The sequence below is a fragment of the Muscardinus avellanarius genome (genome assembly GCF_963383645.1).
Source record: "Muscardinus avellanarius genome assembly, chromosome: 12".
NCBI classification, from domain to species: domain Eukaryota; kingdom Metazoa; phylum Chordata; class Mammalia; order Rodentia; family Gliridae; genus Muscardinus; species Muscardinus avellanarius.
This window is the reverse complement of record NC_137798.1, coordinates 50,168,537-50,191,492: the sequence shown is the minus strand read 5'-3', so window position 1 is coordinate 50,191,492 and position 22,956 is coordinate 50,168,537. Positions and strand designations below refer to the sequence as shown.

Here is a 22,956-nt window from a genome sequence, read left to right as displayed (position 1 = left end):
ATATACACGTGTACATTTGTGTATTTATGTGTTGTGTGTGTACATATGTGGGTGTGTATCTTCAAATCTACATTGTATCCTGCTTCTATATCATATATAAATGGTAATTTACCAGTTTTGAATTGGGCATACAAAAATTAGTGTGATATACAATTTATCATTATAAATGAATCTAGCCAATAACACAGTAACTTGATAGGAGAATCAGCAATTCTGTAATACTTTGTGTTGCCCAGAATATCAGCATTAGCCGGCCCGACCTTTTCTCCCTCCCTTCCTTTCTTCCTTCCATATTTTTGTAGTGCTGGAGGTTAAACCCAGTGCCCTATGCAAGCTACACAAATGCTTTACCACTAAGATATACACTTAGCAGCCCCAAGAGTTTATTTCTTCCCAGCAGTGAGAGGTGATACAGCATATAAAGCTGAATACCTCTCAAGCATGCAACTCAAAAAATTTACTAGTACTAAGATAATATTTGCCAAGTCTTTACTGATAGGAAGTGTTTTAAGTACATAAAACACTATATATATATATATATATATATATATATATATATATATTTAATTCTCAAAACAGCCCTATAATATGAAGATGAAATTTCACCCCTTGGTTTTTCATATAGTAGCCCTTAGATCTTTTTTCCAGATTCATTATCTTTAGTTTTATTAACCATAGGACATAGTTTGCATTTTTTTCAGTAGATATTGTAGTTTGGATCCCTTTTAAAAGATGATACCTAAAATCTGTACTCCAGATGTGGTTGGACATTTGAAGAGCAAAGCAAAAATAACTCCTGTCTTATGTTCCATGTATTCCAGTTCTATTAATACAGCCTAAACCCACATAAGCTTAGTGTATTAAAGTAGTACTAAAATTAAAATCCCTAAGCCCTTTAAACATGTCCTACAGATGAGTCATTTCTCGCTTATGCCATGTTTGTGTAGTTGTTTTGGATTGTACTATGGAATGTTTACATTTATGCCTCTTAGATTTCTTCTTGTTAGGTATCTGGTCTTTTGGGATTCTTTTTTTGTTGTCCATTATGTTTGCTGCCCTTTGCAACTTCACAATATCTGCAAAGCTGAGAAGCATACCTTGAATATCTTGGCCTGATAGCATATCAGTAGAAACCTCATTCCATTATGTAGTATGCTCTGAATGTGGTTGTCCAACCAGTTGCTAATTTATGTAACTGCATTAAGTTGTATAGTTTTGTTCTCAAGAAAAATTACAAAAGACATAATAAAATTATTTACTAATGTCTAAATATAAAGTGTACTTTCCTGATCTACAGGTCTGAGCGCATTGAAAAAAGAAACGAGGTTAGTCTGTGACATGTCTTACCCAATAAAGTCCATCTTTATTATTTAAGCAGATCTTAAAAGATCTCTACATCCTCTTCTAGATATTCACAAAGCAAATCATTAATACTTGAGAATGTTATCTGAAGTTAGTAGGAATCTTGCCAGATTCTTTGCAAGTATCGTGGTCTCCTCCCCCTCCCCCCCTCCTCCTCCTCCTTCTCCTGCTTCTCCTCCTCCTCCTCCTTCTCCTGCTTCTCCTCCTCCTCTTCCATTTTTGTGGTTCTGGGGAATGAACTCAGGGGCATCTTATGTCCAGGTTATACATCCAGTGCTATTTTATTTTTCTTTTTGAAACAGAGTCTTGCTAGATTGATGAGAATCTCACTACTTGTTAAAGCTGTTCTTAAACCTGAATACTCTTGTCTCAGCCTCCCAGGTACTGGAATTACAAGAGTGTGCCACCAAACTTGCCACCACCTCCTTCTCCTCCTTCTTCTTCATATGATTATTATTGTTACTGGTATTGGGGATTGAACCCAGGTGCATTCCACCTAAGAGCTTGATAATAGTCTTCAGTACTGTAGCCCAGGCAATGATTCAAGAATCTCATTTGCAGTTTTTTTTTGTTTGTTTGTTTGTTTTTTGCTTTTTGCTGGTCTGGGGATGGAACCCAGGGGCATTCGTCCTCTGAGCTACACCCCTGCCCTATTTTTTATTCTTTATTTTGAAACAGGGTCTTACTAAGTTGTGGAGGGCCTCACTAAGTAGCTGAGGCTGCCCATGAACCATGATCCTCTGGTCTCAGCCTCTTAGTCTGAGAGAGCTACAAACCTACACAGTAACTAGTTCTTTTTCTATTGTTCCTCTTGTTTTCCATATCTAATCATCTTTCCCATTGTTTTTTCTTCACTTTTCAGTCTGAATATTATTCTTTGTAAAAAGACAAGAGTGGGGGTTATGTTTTTCAAAATAAAACATTAAATTAATTACGTTTAAAGGAATCAAATTTTAGGTAAAGTGAATTTTAAGCTAGACTTTTGAGAACTTGAATTGGAAGAAAGGAAGATAAGGAGAAAGATTGTGGGCGATAGTGATAAGTAGGAGATAGAAAGTTTTATGTAGAGCAAGGGTGATTACATGAGCACTATTAGAGTGAAAGATAATCATGAGAAAGGTGGAAATTAGTGAAAGTGGGGATCATGGGAAGAGACAGTTTAGTAAAATGAACTTTAAATGCTGTATCTTCACTTCAAATTGTGTGGAACTTTATGCTTTACAAATTCACTTATGTGCAACTTTCTGAAATAGTATAGGTATTTTAATTTTTGAATGAGAAAATGAACATATTAAGAAATTTACTAGTTCCATATGATAATATATGACACAGTTGGGACTGAAATTCATTATCTCTTATCTCCAGTTGCCTTATCATAATACCCTACAACTATAACTCTGACAGTGATCATGTTTTCACTATCTGTTTTGTTTTGTTTTGGTACTGGAGATTGAGATAAGAAACATTCTATCTCAGAGCTATACCTCAGCCCTTTTTATTTTGTTTGTTTGTTGTTGTTTTTTTTTGTTTTTGTTTTTTTTGGTGGTACTGGGGTACCTGGAAGCCCTTCTACCTCCGGGCTACACTCCCAGACCTATTTTATATCTTTTATTTGGAAACAGGGTCTCTTAAGCCAGCACGGCTGACTTCGAACCTGCGTGATCCTCCTGTCTCTGCCTCCCAAGCACGGGGATTACAGGTGTGCACCACCATGCCCGGCCTTCGCTCTTTTTATTTTGAAACAGGGTCTTTGTATAAATTGCTGAGGCTGTCCCTCAAACCTGCTATCTTCTTGCCTCCCAAGTACTGTCACTATCTGATTTTATCTTAAATGCCTCCACCATCTTGTAACTCTAGTAAGATATGTGACTACAGTGTACCAATAAAAAATAAAATAAAATGTAAAAAAACATTGTGAAGTTCATAATTATTACTGTAATCTCATTTTGGTGAGAAAAGGTATAAAATAGCTGGGATTGCTTTCTTAACTCCACCTAATTTTCTATGTCATCTTGTCTTTCCTATTGTTAATTCTTCACTTTTCAGTCTAGATATTAACTTTTCTATAAAATTGAGGCTAAAGAAAGTTTTAAAAGGTCAACGCTGTTGTAAGTAAGAATATGCTCCCTTCAGTTGCTATCCTTCTACCAGTATTCTTTTCTGAAAGAAAGTAGCAACAGGAAGACCAAGAAATTTCTTTAGACATGTTCATACCATGATTGAAATAATACTTTGAGAATTATTTTGGTATATGTGTGCTAGTATTATTTGGAAAGATCAGATGTGAAGGATGATTATCAGCTGTAAGGTTACCATATTAACCTAATTTATTAACTGATTTAAAATTCGGTGTGAGACATGTGAAATAATGAAGTTTTTGAAAAAGATAAAAAACTTCAGTATTTGGATTTTTTTCTTTTGCTTAAAAAGCCATGAAGCGCTACATTCTTCTAGTTCCACCAATGTTTATATTATTTTGTTAGTCTTTGAATTACTTTGGTCTTTGAATTCTTTTTAAGATAGGAACTAAATTTTCTACTTTACTGTTATATCCATAATTTGTGTTTGAAGTATGAGTGAAACAGACAAGAAACAGTTCATGTTATGTAGATGTATTATGTTCCTACTTTCTTTTTTTTTTTTCTTTTTTATGCCTTTTCTTATCTCCTATTTTTCTTTTTTTTTTTTATATATTCCAGAAGTGGAAGTAGATTGAATGGGCATAATCTGAATTTACGATCAAGAGCTGAGTAGCTATAGTGTAGATCAGGGAGTAAACCTAAGTGGATTCTGTTCAAAATAATTTTGTTATTTTTGCACTGGCAACAGTTATACTTTTGTTAAAGTATTGGATTTTGTTGGAAAGTATTTTGAGTTAATAAAATTTTTTTTACATTTAAAGTCATTAATACTTTTATTGGAAAATAGCCAGATATCTAATGTTGTAGCAAAATGAATATTCTGTAAGTAGTTTTCCCCTCACATACGCATTTTGTTTCAGTGATAACTCAGACTTGACCCCGACCCCCCGCGGATCTGGGGATGGAACCCAGGGGCATTTAACCTTTGAGCTACACACCCTGTCCTAATTTTTATTCTTTACTTTGAACCAGGGTCTCACTAAGTTGCGGAAGGCCTTACTAAGTAGCTGAGGCTGTCAGCAAACCGTGATCCTCCAGTCTCAGCCTCCTGAATGCTGGGATTACAAGCATGTGCCACCACGCCTGGCTCAGACTTGAATTTAATGAAAGAAAACAATGAAAGATTTGACAGAGTTTTGATCCACAAGTCCACTGTCCAGAGACTTTTATCATTTGAGGCATATACTGCAACCGCCTAGGTCTTTACCTCCTACTATCTATAACAAAGGAGTTGTAGTGGATAACTGTTAAATTTCTTCTAACTCTAAAGGCCTCTATTCCAGTATTTAAAAAACAACAAAGAGGCAAACAACAAATCTGATTTATCTTGTACTGTTTAAAGCACAGAATCATACTGGCATGATATTTTGGAATAACTGTCCATGCTTTTTGTTTTTCTGTAGATGGACCACACATCCCCAACCTACATACTTGCTAACTTAACCCACTTACATACTGAACAACTTCTTCAGGGCTTGAATCTTCTCCGTCAGCATCACGAACTCTGTGACATCATTCTTCGTGTGGGTGATGTTAAAATTCATGCTCACAAAGTGGTACTTGCCAGCATCAGCCCATATTTCAAAGCTATGTTCACTGGAAACCTTTCCGAAAAAGAGAACAGTGAGGTTGAGTTTCAGAGCATTGATGAAACAGCTCTCCAGGCCATTGTGGAATATGCCTATACAGGAACTGTTTTTATTTCTCAGGACACAGTTGAATCTCTCCTTCCAGCAGCAAATCTACTCCAGATAAAACTTGTCCTGAAAGAATGTTGCACATTTCTCGAACGCCAACTTGATCCTGGGAATTGTATTGGAATTTCTCGTTTTGCAGAGACATATGGTTGTCATGACCTTTATTTAGCAGCCACTAAATACATATGCCAGAATTTCGAAGCTGTTTGCCAGACAGAAGAGTTCTTTGAGCTTACACATGATGATCTGGATGAAATTGTTTCCAATGACTGTTTGAATGTAGCCACCGAAGAGACCGTTTTTTATGCATTAGAGTCTTGGATCAAATATGATGTACAAGAACGCCAGAAATACTTAGCACAGCTACTGAACAGTGTACGATTACCATTGCTGAGTGTTAAGTTTCTCACTAGGCTATATGAAGCAAATCATCTTATTCGTGATGATCGCACTTGTAAACATCTTTTGAATGAAGCTCTAAAGTACCATTTTATGCCTGAACATAGACTCTCTCATCAGACAGTCTTGATGACGCGACCTCGCTGTGCTCCCAAAGTACTTTGTGCAGTAGGAGGAAAATCTGGACTCTTTGCCTGTTTGGATAGGTAAATAGAAGGCTTTTTATTATTTTTTTATTTTTATACATTTTTTATTGAAAATAAATGGTATACATTTAAACTGTACTTGGTGCCCTCTCCCCCCCCCCCACCCCTGTTTTCCCTTCTCCCCCTCCCAACAATGGATGTCCAGGGTAACCATGCTATATTCATACTTTTACAAATATTTGGATGTAGCCACTCGTTAATCAAGTTCAGCTTTCTTCCTCTCCTATCTTTCCATTCAAACAAACTGTGCTGAGATTTCCCTTCCATTATCTGGAGTACCTCTGGTATCCCCAATGCTCCCTAGTTAGGGCATATTAGAGGAAAGATATGTCCCTAATAGAAGGCTTTTTAAAAGGAGTGATGCTAATAGATTTTTGCTTTGTAAATATGCTGATTTTTTCTATTTAAAAATAATTTGGCTTGGCATGGTGGCACATGCTTGTAATCCCCGTGCTTGGGAGGCAGAGACAGGAGGATCGCGCAGGTTCAAAGCCAGCTTCGCTGGCTTAAGAGACCCTGTTTCCAAATAAAAATATAAAAAATAGGTCTGGGGGTGTAGCCCGGAGGTAGAAGGGCTCCCAGGAACCCCAGTACCACCAAAAAAATAAAAAATAAAAAATAAATTGATTTTCCTTATACTTTACTTCTTTTTTCTTTTCCTCTTCCTAAAATTCATATGGTTGTTTTAATCTTATTGTCATCCATTCTCTATAGTACTCTCAATTATTAACCTTCCTTCCACTTTAGGCATGTACATTTATCCATCTTGGTTGCTAACTTTTCCTTTTTTCCTTTTTTTCTGGAACCATTACATCTTTATTGGGTCAGACCAGGATGGAAGGGAGATTTATTATTGTCAACTATATCAGAAGATGCTAAAGAAGAGAGCTAAAAACTTGTGATGAGGGCAGACTGGGGACAGGAATGGGTTTGAATGGAGCAGTTAATTAGAAGAACCATCAAAGAAATGAGAGAAAAAAAATAGGATACTCCTGTAAATCATGGACTTAATATGCAATTTGTTTTCTTCAGTGTAAATATTTTTCCAAGACAATAGTAAAAACTACTTTTTTTTGGATCAAGAGCTGTCAGCATTTTTTTTATAAAGGACCAAATAGTAGATTAAATTTTAGACTTCATGGGCGGTATGATCTTTTGTCACATCAACCAGATTATGCCATTGTAGTGTAAGAGCAGCCATAGATGATACATAATGCATGAGCATGGATGTGTTCTGATAAAGCTTTACGTCAAAAATAACTAGTGGGCTGAATATAGGCCAGAGCCATAGTGTGCCAGCCTTTAATTTAGAGCATTATGCAAATAACATTTAGGCACTGAAAATATGTTTTTTTTCTTGAGTAGAATAAAAAATTTGTTTGATATATTTTCTTCTTTTTTTGTGGTTCTGGGGGTTGAACCCTCTGCGCTACACTCCCAGCCTATTGTATGTATGTATGTGTGTATGTATGTATGTATGTATGTATTTTTGTGTGTGGTAATAGGGGATGGAACCCAGGTGCTTTCTACCTTAGGTCTACACACCCAGCCCTATTTTTTATATTTAGTTGGAAACAGGGTCTCACTAAGTTGCTGAGGCTGGCTTCAAACCTGTGCAATCCTCCTATCTCAGCCTCCCAAGTGCTAGGATTACAAGTGCACACCACCGGTTTATTTATTTTTTTTATTTTTTTTAATTTTTTTATTTATTTATTTTTTTGCGGGTCTGGGGATGGAACTCAGGGACATTTGACCTCCGAGCTACACCCCCTGCCCTATTTTTTATTCTTTATTTTGAAACCGGGTCTCACGGAGTTGCAGAGGGCCTCACTAAGTAGCTGAGGCTGTCCGCGAACCGCGATCCTCCAGGTCTCAGCCTCCCGAATGCTGGGATTACAAGCGTGCGCACCACACCCGGCTATTTTTTATTTTGAAACAGTTTCACTAAGTTGTAGAGGGCTGAAGTATGCTGATGCTGGCAACAAACCAGAAATCTTGTCTCAGCCTCCCAAGATTTGAGATTACAGGTGTGTGCCACCATCCCTAGCTAATATATTTCTTTAATACTGTAGATTTCTTTGTGGCAGTTTCCAAAAACTTAGTAGATTGCTTTTTCTTCTTCAGTGGTAGGAAACTTGATGTTTTACTAGTGGCAGCTCACATATTCTGAATCTTTAATTAAAATCTCACTATACATTTTAATTCTAATCTAAAATTAGTACCGTTGAGGTTGGACTACCAGTAAAGCATTACTTATGGTAGCTGCATAAATTGTTTAGTTATTATTATTAAAGCCATGAGTTATTGACATGAAGTAAATAATGTCATTAAAAAAATTCAAATATGAACGTATATTGTAAAAAGTCTTGCTTGTGGTTGCCATTTGATTTCCTAAATATTAAAAATAAGTTTAACTGAAAAAATTGAGCCAACCTAAATATTTTCAATTAGTTCTTCAAAAAACATCTGTGCATCAAATACTGCTAGGTAATGGGCTTTCAATAAGTTCATAATTTTGTGAATGAGAAAATATTTACATAGTTAATGGTAATACATAGTATTAATGTAGTGATGAAGATAATTGTGTGGCAGTATTAAGGCCAGGCATTTTTCTCGTCTGGGGGAATTAGGATTTTGAAGAGATGTTAACATCCAGGGTGAGTGTTGAGTCTAGCTAGAGCCAAGAGAAGAAATCGAGAAGATCTCAGGAATAGGCAGAGACAGTAGCCTGATACAGTATTAGTTATGCAAGAAATTAAACGCCATTTGGTATTGAGAAGTAAAAAGGTTTAACTAACAAGTCGAACTATGGTCAGTATGAACCAAGTCAAAGAAGTTACTGTATGCTATGCTGAAAAGATTTTAATGTATTGAAATGATCAGATTTGAATATTAGATCATTCTGATTGCATTATGGAAAAGGATTGAGAACTAGGATTGGCATCAGAGAGATTATTAGATTAGAGGCTATTGTAGAAGTACAGGCACGAGATTATGAGATCTTGAATTAGCGTAGAAGTAGTAAAGATAGGGGAGAGAGCATTAGTTTAGTAATAGAGTAAGTTGATAGAATTGTTTGGTTGGGTATACCAGAAGAATGGTGAATGAAAGGGAAAAATTAAAAAATGAGATTATTATTGTGTGTGTGTGTGTGTGTGTGTGTGTGTGTGTGTGTGTGTGTGTGTGGTACTGGGGGTGGGACCCAGGGTCTTTACTACCTTCAGACTATACTCCAGACCTATTTTATACTTTATTTGGTAAAAGGGTCTCACTAAGTTGCTGAGAGCCTCACTCAGTAGCTGAGGCTGGCTTCAAACCTGTGCCATCCTCCTGTCTCAGCCTCACAAGCGCGGGGATTACAAGCGTGCACCACCATGCCTGGCGTTGAATGAGATTTCTTGCAGAAATAGTTGCTTGGATGGTTATATGCCAAGAGAGAATAGAAGAAGAATTACTTTGAGAGGAAAACAGTGTTTCATTTTAGACTATATTAAGTTTGAAATACCTATTAAATATCCAAGTAAAGGATGTCCTACTGCCAGCTGGTTATGAGTACACAGCTTAAAGAAGTTATTAGGCTGTAAATTTGAAAGTCATTATGTAGTATAAATTAAAGGTATAAATAATTAAAACTATGAAGTCATTGATGGATTATTTTCTCTTCCTCCTTTTTTTCCTTTCTTCTCCTTTTTTAAATTTTTTTTGTGTGTGTGTTTGTGTGTGTGTGTGTGTGTGTGTGTGTGTGTGTGTGTGTGTGTGTGTGTGTCTGGAGGCGGAAACCAGGGGCATTTGACCTCCGAGCTACACCCCCTGCCCTATTTTTTGTATTCTTTAATTTGAAACCAGATCTCACTGAGTTGCAGAGGGCCTCACTAAGTAGCTGTCCGTGAACTGCAATCCTCGGATCTCAGCCTGACGAATGCTGGGATTACAAGCATGCGCCACCATGGCCCGGCTCTCCTCCTTTTTTGGGGGTGCAGTAGTATGATTGAACCCAGAGACATTCTACCTCTGAGCTAAGCCCCCAGCCTTATTTTATTATATTTTTTAAATTTTGAAACAGGATCTTGCTAAGTTGCAGAGGGTCTCACTGAGTTGCTGAGTCTAGCCACAAACCTACGCTATCCTGTCTCGACATCCCAAGTACTTGGATTACGAGCATGAACCACCACCCCCGACTTGATGAACTTCTTGAGTGGCTTAAGTGTCCCTCCTTTCTGCTTACCAATAACATAAAGGAAAAAGAATTGGTTCATTAATGAATGAAAATCTAGGGAACATTTATATTTAAGAGGAGGTCAGCAAGAACAATTTTATAGGCAGAAGGACCAAGTGTCATGAAAGCCAAGGAATTCAAGTTTGTCAAAAAGGGAGGAATATGACCAACAATGTAAAATGCAACAGAAAGATACAGAAAGATAAAGATGAAAGGGTAGCTGTTCGATGTGGCAGTATGGAGATCCATGGTCAGCAGAGTTTAGGAATGCTGTAGAAACATTACAGTGATATAGAAGTGAATAAAAGTAATGAAATAGACTGAATGAAGACTGTTCTTTTAAGAATCCTGAAGATAATGGAGATAGTAACTGATAGAGGATGCTTTGGTTTGGTTTTATTTTGTTCTTAAAGTTAGAAACATGATTATATTTATAATGTAAACTACCAGTAAAGAGTGGTAGGGTGAAGATAGTGGGTAAGAAATGGTCATTGAAGGCCAGGCGTGGTGGCACACACTTGTAATTCCCGTGCTTGGGAGGCAGAGACAGGAGGATCGCGCAGGTTCGAAGCCAGCCACGCTGGCTTAAGAGACCCTGTTTCCAAATAAAAATATAAAAATAGGCCTGGGAGTGTAGCCCAGAGGTAGAAGGGCTTCCAGGAACCCCAGTACCACCAAAATTAAAAAAAAAAAAAAAAGAAATGGTCATTGATGGAGCGGAATTTTAGAGAAAATAGAAAGGAAAGGCATCCAAAGCAAGAAGGTTTTTTGTTTGTTTCTTTGTTTGTTTGTTTTGGTGGTACTGGGGTTCGTGGAAGCCCTTTTACCTCCGGCTACACTCCCAGACCTATTTTTTACTTTTTTATATTTGGAAACAGGGTCTCTTAAGCCAGCGCGGATGGCTTCGATCCTCCTGTCTCTGCCTCCCGAGTGGGGATTACAAGCGTGTGCCACCACGCCCGCAAGGAGAGAAGGTTTTGAACAAGAAGGAGGACCAGAATATAAGAGTAATTTACTGATAGGGTAAAGAATGAGTGCAAAGGTTTGAGATATATCCTTTCTAAGGGCCTTCGTTTTTTTTTTAACGAGAGTTTAGAGTATTTGGTAGAAGAATCTTTAAACAGCACTGCATTCAAGCAGCTTGAATGCTTTCTGGTCATCTACTTTTAACAGCACATAATGCTATGTGAGAGAAAAGAAATGACAATAAGCAGACAAAGATTTGAAAAATTCACTGCCTAGCCAGGCAAAGAGTTTGAAAGGTGGACCCTTGGAGAGTCAACACTAGGCAGTGCCTAGTGCAACCTTGAGAGTGGGGCCATCACCAAGACCCCAGAACTGTAGAGCTACCAGGATGCAACACCAGCCCAGGTCAGCTACAGGCACAAAGCTTCAGCCCATGAGTGGTACAAGGTGGACAGAGTCCAGCGAAGCCATTGGGCCAGAGCTTTCTAAGGCCTTGAGATCCTAACTCCTGCCTCAGTGTGCCTAGAATACAGCACATGGAGTCAAAGGAGATTATTCTCCAGCTTTAAGAATATTAGCTTTTCCTGTGGGGTGTTTGGACTTACTTGGGACCAGTTACTTTCTTGTGTATTTGTTCCTTTGGGAATGGGAATGCCTGACCCACCATTGTATTTTGGAAGCATGAAACTTGTTTTAGTTTCATAGTCACAGATAGAGGGATTCATGCCTTGAGACTTACCCATGTATCTGATTTAGGTGAAACTCTGTAGTTTGGACTTTTGAGATGATGTTGGAATTAAGACTCTTGGAACTGTTGGGTTGGAATGCATGTATTCTGCATTATGAGCAGGACATATATTTTGGGGCCAAGAGCAAAATGCTATGGTTTGAATGTATTCCCCCCCCCAAATTCATGTATTGGAAACTCAGTGCTTACTAGTACAGTGTTGAGGGGTGGGACCTTTAAGAGGTGATTAGGTCATGAGAACAGCACCCTCACAACTGGACTAAGGCCATCATCTTAGGAGTGGGTTAGTTATAAAAGCAGGGAACTTGGCCCCTACCCCACTCCTCTCTCATAATCTCCCACCATGTGATGCCTCCACAATGTTATGGTAGACAAGGAGCCCTCACCAGATACAGTCCCTCAGTCTTAGACTTCCCAACCTCCAGAACTGTGAGCCAAATAAAATCCTGTTGTTTATAACTTACTTGGTTTGGTAGTATTCTGTAATTGCAGCAGAAAATGTATACTCCTGTAGGTTTTTGATCCATTGGTCTTATAATTAGTTAATAGACTGCTTATCTACCACTGCTCGTTGCTCATCTTTACTGCATTACCAGCCTAGATCCAGGAACAGCATGCCACCATCCTTTGAATACACTCGTGGCTCCCTTGCCTTTCTGTTCCTTCATCATACTCATCTAGCTAACATCACATGTCTGCCTATGCCAGGGCTGCACCTGAGCACTGGAATTTGGCTAGAGAAATACATGTGCCCATCCCGACTGGTCTCCCTTGGGGCCCTCAATACTTTCCAGCAACCACTCCAAATTTCCTCAGTTAACTTTATTTCCTGGGACTGTCTGATACTATCTGTTCTTTTCATAAAATACCCTAAGTTCTTCCAATCCTTGCTGATTACCTTGTCCCTTACTCTGTTGAAAAGATAGAAGCAACCAGGAAACTATCTCATATTCCCATCACCAAGTCTAACAAGTTACTTCTAGCTAACACTAACACTTCCACTTCTTTACATGTTCACTAGATTCCATTCCGTTTCCTTTACATATTTTGCTCTTCTAGTTACCCAATCTTTCTTCCAATATTTTATATCATTACCATCAGTATACAGACATTTCCTGGTTTAAGCTCCCAGACTAGATTGTCTCTTGTCTCCACAGTCTTCCCGTGCTTCACTTTCTAAGTGCCTTCTCGTGACTATTTTACTCTTTTTTTTTTTTTGGTACTGGAGATTGAACCCAGGGGTTATTCAACCTGTGGGCTATACCCTCAGTCCTTTTTATTATTTTAAAACAGGATCTTGTGAAACAGGATCTTGCTAATTTGCTGTGTGTCTCATGTCTTGCAAAGTTGCTGAGGCAGGTCTTAAATCTGTGATCCATCTGTCTCAGCCTCCTAAATACTGGGGTTATAGGTGTGTGCCATCATGCCCAACTATTTTTATTCTTTTTAGTAAGAACATCACTGGGAAAACTGTCTATACCTGCTCTTTTCACTTACTCATTTTCTATTCTTTCTTGAACTTCTCCGCTAAAGGTTTATCCCTATTGTCTCATTGAAACTGTAGTTGTTAAACTTGGATTGTTTCCTTGAAAGTCATTGGTACAAATTTTATTTTTAAATAAGAAATATAACAAAACTAACTATAAATAGACATTTAATAGTTATTGAATAAAACAGTGATCTTTGATCATACTGTATATAGAGATTGTTTTTATTTTTTGGCAGGCATTCAACCTCCGAGTTACACCCCCTGCCCTATTTTTTATTCTTTATTTTGAAACCAGGTCTCACTGAGTTGCAGACGGCCTCATTAAGTAGTTGAGGCTGTCCTTGAACCACGATCCTCCAGTCTCAGCCTCCTGAATGCTGGGATTGCAAGCATGCGCCACCATGCCTGGCTTTTTATGCTTATTGCATATGTGAGTTTGGAGACACTGCTTACATTCCTGGATTTGGAGAGTCAAGAAATATATATGTAGGTGAAGAGACTGCTGTGTGCCGGCCATGGTGGCACACACTTATTATCCCAGTACTTGAGAGGCTGAGGCAGAAGGAATCCAAGTTCAAAGTCATCCTTGGCAACTTAGTGAGGCCCTCTACAACTTAGAACTTTTTTTTTTTTGTTTCAAAGTAAGGCATAAAATTGGGTTGAGGGTGTAACTTGGAGGTAGAATGTCTCTGGGTTCCCAGTACCAGAAATAAATAAAAATAAAAGAGAGAAAGACTCCTGTGGTTTGGATGTTGTTTGTGTCCCATGTGGTCATGTGTTGTTAACTTGGTCCTTCCTCAGTGTGGTGGTGTTAGATGGTGGGACCTTTAAGAGGTGAGGTCTGGAAGGAGGTTCTTAGATCAATTAGGGTTTATCCTCAGAAGGGACTTAGTTCTCATGGCATCCCTGAATCTGCATGAGAAGGTTGTTTTGAAAGAGAAAAACCTGGCCCTACCCAGCAGTCTGGCTTTCTGTTTTGAGATGTGATCTCTTATTCTTGTCTCCTATCATTGTGATACCATCTACCATGAATTCCTCCCCAGGACCGAGCTAACGTCAGCATCTTGCCCTTGAGTCTTCAGAACTAAATAAACGCTTCAGAGTGAAATAAACATCTTTTCTTTATAAAGTCAGCCTGCTTCAGGTGTTTCTTTATGGTAACATAAAATTGACTAATATGGAAAATTGATACCAAGAGTGGAGTTGTTGCGCATAATGAATACCCAAAAATGTGAAAGTGGCTTTTGAATTGGGTATTGGGCAGAGCCTGGAAGAGTTTGGAGAAGCAGGCTAGAAGATGACTAGAAAGCTATAAATGGAAGAATATGAGCATTTTTTGTGTGTGTGTGGCACCAGGGATTAAACCCAGGGGTGTTCTACCTCTGAGCTATGTATGCCCCTAGCCCTTTTCATTTTTTTATTTTGAAACAGGGTCTCACTGAATTGTAGAGGGCCTTGCTAAGTTGATGAGGCTGACCATGAACCTGTGATCCTCCTATTTCAGCCTCTCAAGTATATGCCATCACTCCTGGCTGAGTATGGGCAGTTCCAAAAAGGATTCAGAAGCGATGGGAGAACTAGTCTTAGATGAGTATGAGGATTCTTTTGGAAATTAGAAAGACCATCCTTGTTATTCTGTGGCAAAGAATTTGACTGCATGGATATGCAGAGAGCCCCTAGTTAGTGATATTTGGTGGAAACAGGCCGGAGAAGCTACAGTGAAAAGCCCAGAAAAGTACAACTGTCAGCAACGATGGAATGGCCACCAGGGAAAGCAGCAGGCAGTGCACAAAACTAATCTGAGAAAATAATGTGGTCTACAACCAGCAAAGCATAGAGGTGGGGCTGCCCCAACCTTGGATGCTTCTGTATATGCTGGACTTGGAGCTTTTGGGTTTAATATATTTACTGCTGTGTTTTAGTCTTACTTTGGGTGAATTGATACTTTCTACTTGCCTTTTTATCCCTTTTGGAAATAGAAATATTTATCCTCTCCCAGTCTTTTTGTTATATTTTCAAAGTATGTATACTGTGTTTGATTTTACAAGGGCTCACAGCTAGAAAGAGTTTGCCTTGATACTTAAATGAGACTCTGGACTTAAAAATGTGGAATGAGTTAAGACTTTCAGATTATTGGGGATAGAATGATTATATTTTGCATTTGTGAGAAAGACATGAATCTCAGGGGCAGGGGGAGGGGTGGAAGTGATATGGTTTGAGTGTGTTCCTGAGAACTTATCTGGTGGGTTTTTTTTTTTTTTTAATTTTTAAACAAGATCTTGCTTAGTTGCTAAGGCTGGCCTCAAACTTGCAATCCTAAATATTGCCTCCCAAGTACTGGATTTACAGGTTTGTGCCACCACACAAATGTTGAAATTTAATCCCATTGTAAGTTAATTAGGGATGGAACTTAATCCAACTAAGGTATTTACAGATGTTGCCTTTGAGATGTGGTTAGGATTAGATAAGGTGAAGTCCTCATGATTGGATACTGGTGGCTTTATAAGAGGGAGAGTGACCGGAGTGTGAAAACACACGAATGCACACACACACACACACACACACACACACACACACACTTCCTGTCACTTACCATTCATTGCCCTGAACTGTCTCCAGACATGACAGCAAGAAGATAATCAAAAGATATAGCCACATAATTCTAGCACTTGGAAGGCTGAAACAGGAGGACTGCAGGTTTGAGGCCATCCTCAGCCATTTACTAAGTTTTTATTTCAAAAATAAAAAGGAGTGTAGCTGTAGCTCAGAGGTAGGTAGAATACCCATAGAGTCAATCCTTAGTACAAAACAAAACTGACCTTGGACTGGAACAATCAATCAAAATTATCCTCTCAATCGAGCACCATGGTGCATGCCTGTAATCCCAGTACTTGGAGGCTGAGACAGGAAACTCACAGTTTCTAGGCCAGCCTCAGCAACCTAGCAAAACTGTTTGAAAAACAAAAATAAAAAATAAAAAAGGATGGGGGTGGAGGTGGCTCAGAGATAGAGTGCTTCTGGGTTTAATCCCTAGTTACGTATTTTTTAAAAATTATCCTCTTTTCTTTATAACTTACCCCTTTTGTGTTATTATGTATTAGCAACAGAAAACAGACTAAGACAGATACTTATCAACTAGCTTAGTACACTATTAACAGTACCTTTGAAGTCCCCATTTATATTTTGTGATGCCATTTCCCTTCCTCTCCACGAAGTGACCATTGTCCTAAGTTTTCTGTGTATTACTCATTTGCTTTTCATTAAAATTTTTACCACATATAACATGTTCCCCAATATATTTTAGGCTTTACCTTTTTTTGTGGTACTAGGGATGGAACACAGGGGCATTCTACCTCTGAGCTACACCCCCAGCCCTATTTTTTATTCTTTATTTTGAAATAGAGTCTCACTGAGTTGCAAAAGGCCTCACTAAGTAGCTGAGGTTGCCCATGAACTGCGATCCTCCGGTCTCAGCCTCCCAAATGCTGGGATTACTAGCTTGGGCCACCACTCCTGGCTCTACATATTTTTATATAAATGTTAGCTGTACTATCTATATTTTTTAGAGATATGTTTCCCTACTGAACAGTTAGTTTATGAAATTCATCTGTGAGATTACATGAGGAAATAATTCATTTACTTTCGCTGATATGGTATAAAATGTGGACATACTATACTTTTTTCTATTAAAATGAAAATTTTAATATTATTAAACTCTTAGATCTATACAGAAAAATGTACAAACCCCACATGTACAATTCAGTGAATTACCACAAAGTGAAACTTTCACACCAGTTCAAAAAACAGAATTCGACCAGCACTCAGAAGCTACCCATGAGCTCTCTCCCTGTTTTGACCCAAAGATAATCACTATCCACATTTCTAATCCAGAGATTAGTTTTTACATGTTTTTGAATTCAACATAAATGAAATTATACAAAAGGATTATTGTTTTCCTGCAATGAACAGTTTTGCATGTTTCCTAGTGTAAAACTGACCATAGTAGATATCCAACAGAGTAGACACATAGGAGTGAAGCTTCTGAATGAAGGCATGTGTGTCTCTTCAACTTTACAGGATAATATGTAATTGTTTTCTAGAGTAGTTTATACCAGTTTAGTAGTCATCAACAGAATATGCATTTCTTCCTCTGCATTCTCCTCTCCACCTACCCAGTGGGGATTGAGCCCAGGACCTTGTCTTTCCTCCACATTCTTGCCAGCAGTTGTTATTATCTTACTTTACATTTAACCAGTATGTAAGATGTGTCATGGTTTATTGTGGCTTTTTAATTTGCATGTTCCTGATTACTGATGAGATTAAGCATGTTTTGGGTTATGGGCCATTTTGGTTTTTAAAAATTAATTTTTTTCTGCTTGTTCTTTAGCGTGGAGATGTACTTTCCTCAAAATGACTCTTGGATTGGTTTGGCGCCCTTAAATATTCCTCGGTATGAATTTGGAATATGTGTTCTAGACCAAAAAGTATATGTTATAGGAGGTATTGAAACTAACGTGCGTCCTGGTGTCACTATAAGAAAACATGAAAATTCAGTAGAGTGCTGGAATCCTGATACAAATACCTGGACTTCTCTAGAGAGGATGAGTGAGAGCCGAAGTACCCTCGGAGTAGTAGTACTTGCAGGAGAACTTTATGCTTTAGGTGGATATGATGGACAGTCTTATTTACAATCTGTAGAGAAATATATTCCCAAAATCAGAAAATGGCAGCCTGTGGCACCAATGACTACGACAAGAAGTTGCTTTGCTGCTGCTGTGTTGGACGGAATGATATACGCCATTGGTGGTTATGGTCCTGCTCACATGAACAGGTATTTAACTTAACAATCGAATTGTATCTGTTTTGAAGAATTCTTATTAAAAAACCTTCATAACAGTAGATTCTGAGTTCTAAATTATTTGTGAATGTGAATTAACTTCTTTTTAATATTTTAAGTAACATTGATAGATACTTGAGAATTTAACCTCTTTCCTAAGTATAATTTTTTTATGGAAATTTAAAACAAAACTAAGATGCAAGTTCTTTATATCAAATTTTATGTTGTTGTTCAATATATATGTGCTATATCTTAAAACTCAAACACCTGAAAATAAGATTTCAACAACTTTAGATTTTGTATGGTGTGTGTGTGTGTTTGTGTGTGTGTGTGGTCTTTTATTACATTGTTTAATAGAATAAAGAAGTATAAATGTAATTCCTGTGTGCCAATACAGTACTATAATATATCGCAAAATTAAAGTCTTTCTTAAATATTCCCTTCTGGATTCTTATTCTGTGATCATGCATATACATCATGTATCTAGAATCTGAATTAGAGGTTTCTGTATTCTGTAGCATATTCTCTGAATAAAGAAGAAATACATAGATGAGAACATAAAGCAAAAATTACTGCTTATGTGGAGTATTAGCCATAGTCCTGAACCTTTGTTGAAAATTGATATTCTAAAGGGTTCATCTCTAGTAATAATTGGGGTGGTATGTGTTCTATTAATTTTTATCATTTTAGGAAAGAGCCTATGGTTTACCTGACTTCAGTGACACAACAGCATTTTATCTATACATTTATGTTTCTGTTTAAGCTAACTATTCCCCCCTTTTTTGCTCCCAGTTGAAGGAAAAATACTTTGGGCCCAGACATGCATTTCTATTCCTTGTAAAACTTTTGGAAATTTTTTCTAAAATAAAAGATTAAGTATTTTAATGTTAAGATAATACTCTTGACATTCAAGGTGTTGCTACAGTTTATTAAGTCTTGTCTAGTGATTTTGGTCTAATGGTTTTATTTTGGTGCCTTGTCAGAAGCATTCTTATCTAGTCTTTACTATGAGTTACAGAGTGATGATTACAGCCTCTCAAGTGGCATAACCCTTTTTCAGGAAGTTAGCCCAGGACCAGAACAAGCTCAACAAGCTTACATTTGTGCCTTAGTTGCCCTTCAGGGCAAATGGTAGGTTTAAAGGGCCTTGGAGTCTTCTAAGAAAACTTGTTTTTGAAATTCTAATTTGATATGAATTTCCATGCTTGGAAATATCACAGTTTCTCTGGATGTGAACTTAAGTTCAATCACTAAATTCGCCTAAATCATTCTGAGATTATTATAATTAGCTAGTTTATTTTATGAAATCTACAATGATTGCTTTTTGCTAACAACAAGAATTCTCCTGTGGGGGGGGCGGGAATTAGTCTACCCTCTCTTCCTTTTCCCTTTTCCTTATCTTTGTGTCCTTGGGATTCTTAAAAACATCCATGTTCAATCTGTTGTTTTTCAAGATCTTTCACATGCTTAATTTTTTCACTTTACTCTTACATGAATCCTTCGAGGTTGTTGTACTATCCTCATTTTCCAGATGAAAAGCAATGATTTATTTAGGATTACACAAATCCAAATGGCTTGGGCGAGTCCAAATCTAGGTATGCAGCAGTAGTAGGCATTAGTATTTAAACTCAGGTCTTCTGACTCCAAAGTCCTATTCCCTTAATATACCTCATTGCTGATATAGTACAGTGAGCCCTCAGAGTCTGCAGGTTCAGCCTCTGTGGGTCTAGCCAACTGCCGATGGGAAATATTTGGGGGAAAAATTATTGCATCTGTACTCGACATGTACAGAGTTTTATCTTGTCATTATTCCCTAAACAATACAGTACAACAACTATTTACATAGTACCTACATTGTATTAGGTATAGATAATTAAAAGATCATTTAAAGTGTATAGCAGATTATATGTAAATACTCCATTTTATATAAGGAACTTGAGTATCCATTGGGGTCTTGGGACCAGTCCTCTGTAGGTACCAGGGAATTACTATATAATGGAATACCATATGGCTATTGTTGTACCTCTTTACAAGATAAGCTTTTATCCTTGCAATCTTATCAGCAAAAGCTGAACATTTGGGATAGATTACTCTTGTTTTATGTATTTCTGTTTATTTGAACTTTTTAAACTATGGTGGGTTTTACTTTTGCTTTGGCAGGGAGAGTAAAACAAAGGATTTGTGAATTAATTCTTTCTCATGTGAATATTTGCAGTGTGGAGCGTTATGATCCAAGCAAGGACTCCTGGGAGATGGTTGCATCCATGGCAGATAAAAGGATTCACTTTGGCGTGGGTGTCATGTTGGGCTTTATTTTTGTGGTGGGTGGACATAATGGTGTTTCACACTTGTCAAGCATTGAAAGATACGACCCACATCAAAATCAGTGGACTGTGTGTAGACCAATGAAAGAACCCAGAACAGGTAATAATAAGGCAGTATTTTGAATAGTCATGCTCTTGGAATAGTAGTTTCTTAGAATATAACAGTACAGATATTTATACAGAAATTTTTTGTGTGTGATAAACTTGGAAGATAATTAGCAAGACAAAGCAATATAAATTTCTTTACTGTGCTAATATTATGCCAGAGGGTATATTATCATTTCCCAACTTGAGCACATTTTGGGAAATTTTTTTTTTTTTTTTTTTGAAACAGGGTCTCCTAAACCAGCGCACGTGGCTGGCTTCAAACCAGCGCGATCCTCCTGTCTCTGCCTCCCAAGCGTAGGGATTACAAGCGTGTGCCACCACGCCTGGCTCCATTTTGGGAAATTCTAATCATAGAGTATATTGTTTTATATGTTTTCTGCACACTTACATACTCCTTGATTCTTCTGGTTTTTTGTTTTTGCTTTTTTGTGTGGTACTGGGGATCGAATCCAGGGGAAATGTACCTCTGAGCTATACCTCCAGCCCTATTTTATATTTACTTTGAAACAGAGTCTTACTAAGTTTCAGTATGCCTTGACAAGTTGCTGAGGCTGGCTACAAAACCATAATCCTCTTGTCTCCGTCTCCCAAATTCTGGGATTACAAACCTACACATCTACACCTGGTTTTCAGGTTACTGTAAAGAAAACAAATACATCATTGAGAGTAAGGAGAAATTGTAAAAACAATAAGCACTTAAAAATTTAGATAGACTTGTTCTTTTATAGAAATATATGTGAATATATCTAAAGGAAAAATTGTAAAGTATAAATTATGTAGTTCAATATATTTGAAAACCTATTACATGAATAATTTCTAGAAAAATATATGTAAATGTCAATTGATTATAAAGCATGTAGAAAGAAACATATTACATTGTGTGTGTGGAACCCAGAGGGATTCTACCTCTAAGCCACAACCTTGGCCCTTATTTATTTTTTATTTTTATTTTTACTTTTTGTGGTACTGAGGATTGAACTCAGGGACATTCTGCTTCCAAGTTCTATCCTTCCCTATTTTAGTATTTATTTTTTAATTTATTTTTTGCAATACTGGGGATTGAACCCAGAGGCATTCTACCTCTGAGCAACACCTCCAGCCCTATTTTTTATTCTTTTTTTTTCTTTTTTTTTTTTTTTTTTGCTGGTACGGGGGTTCCTGGAAACCCTTCTACCTCCGGACTACACTCCCAGACCTATTTTATACTTTTTATATGGAAACAGGGTCTCCTAAGCCAGCGCGGCTGGCTTTGAACCTGCGGGATCCTCCTGTCTCCGCCTCCTAAGCGCAGGGATTACAAGCGTACGCCACCACACCCGGCTATTCTTTATTTTGAAACAGGGTCTCACTGAGTTGCAGAGGGCTTCACTAAGTAGTAGCTGAGGCTGTCCCTGAACTGTGATCCTTTTGTCTCAGCCTCTGAAATGCTGGGATTACAAGCATGCACCACCACATCCGGCCTTATTCTTATTTTTTTGAAACAGGAAACAGGATCTCACTAAGTAGCTGAGGGCCTCACTAAGTAGCTGAGGCAGGCCGCGAACATGCAATCCTCCTGTCTCAGCCTCCCATGTAGTGAGTGCATCACTGTCCTTGTTATAACCTCCATTCTTATTAATTCTTTTTTGCCAAATAGCCTGATCTGGTCATTAAATAAATAGTATATACATGTATTGAAATGTCACACCATATGTGATTGAATATGTACAATTGCTATGTGTCAATTAAAATTTTAGGAAAATAGTATTCTCTGTAGTGAAGAGGGAAAGTAGGATTGGAGCACAGAGGTGAAGGAAAACTTTCTTAATTTTATATCAAGGATGCTCTTTTCCAGTAAGTACAATGTTCTGTTGCTTGTGTAATTATAATAGATTGCTGAAATGCATTTTAAGAAAAAAATTAAAATACAAATTTATTTAATTTTAGTGAGAAAAAGCTTGATCTTATGGTTAACATGTTTCTTTTTCTCGCCTACCTTTCCTAGGAGTTGGTGCTGCGGTAATTGATAACTACCTGTATGTAGTCGGTGGTCACTCAGGGTCTTCTTATCTGAACACCGTGCAGAAATATGACCCCATCTCAGATACGTGGTTGGATTCAGCTGGCATGATATATTGTCGCTGCAATTTTGGATTAACTGCACTTTGACAAGTGTGAACTCTTGGAAATAGCTTGGTGGTGAAACTTGTGCCACATGAAAGGATGTTCAGTTTTCTGAAACCTAAAAGCTGCATTGCTTTCTTTTGAACATAAGTGGCATGAAGACTCAAAGTTTTGTTGGCTACATTGAATTAGCACGTAGATTTGGTTGCTGTTGATTACACAGTAGATCAATAATCAAAAAGAGAAAAAAGGAAGACCTGGCCAATTGAATTGTGTACTTTCCTCCACCAAGACTGAGATAGACTACTTTTAGGTCCCTAAATGTATGTGTGGGTTGCTTTTTTTTTGTTTGTTTTAATT

The 22,956-nt window shown here is 37.7% G+C and overlaps 1 protein-coding gene across 1 annotated transcript in view; it reads left to right on the top strand.

The window, feature by feature from the left end:
• The window catches only part of KLHL28 (kelch like family member 28), a gene marked incomplete at both ends in the record, with an annotated part of 36,654 nt that extends 14,013 nt beyond the window's left edge, over window positions 1-22,641 (top strand). Inside the window, 4 exons of the mRNA XM_080708173.1 lie at window positions 4,907-5,805; window positions 17,612-18,055; window positions 20,277-20,485; window positions 22,478-22,641. Coding sequence (XP_080564299.1) covers window positions 4,907-5,805; window positions 17,612-18,055; window positions 20,277-20,485; window positions 22,478-22,641 — 1,716 coding nt within the window. The remainder of the gene's footprint in view (window positions 1-4,906; window positions 5,806-17,611; window positions 18,056-20,276; window positions 20,486-22,477) is intronic.
• Window positions 22,642-22,956: the final 315 nt, after the last annotated feature.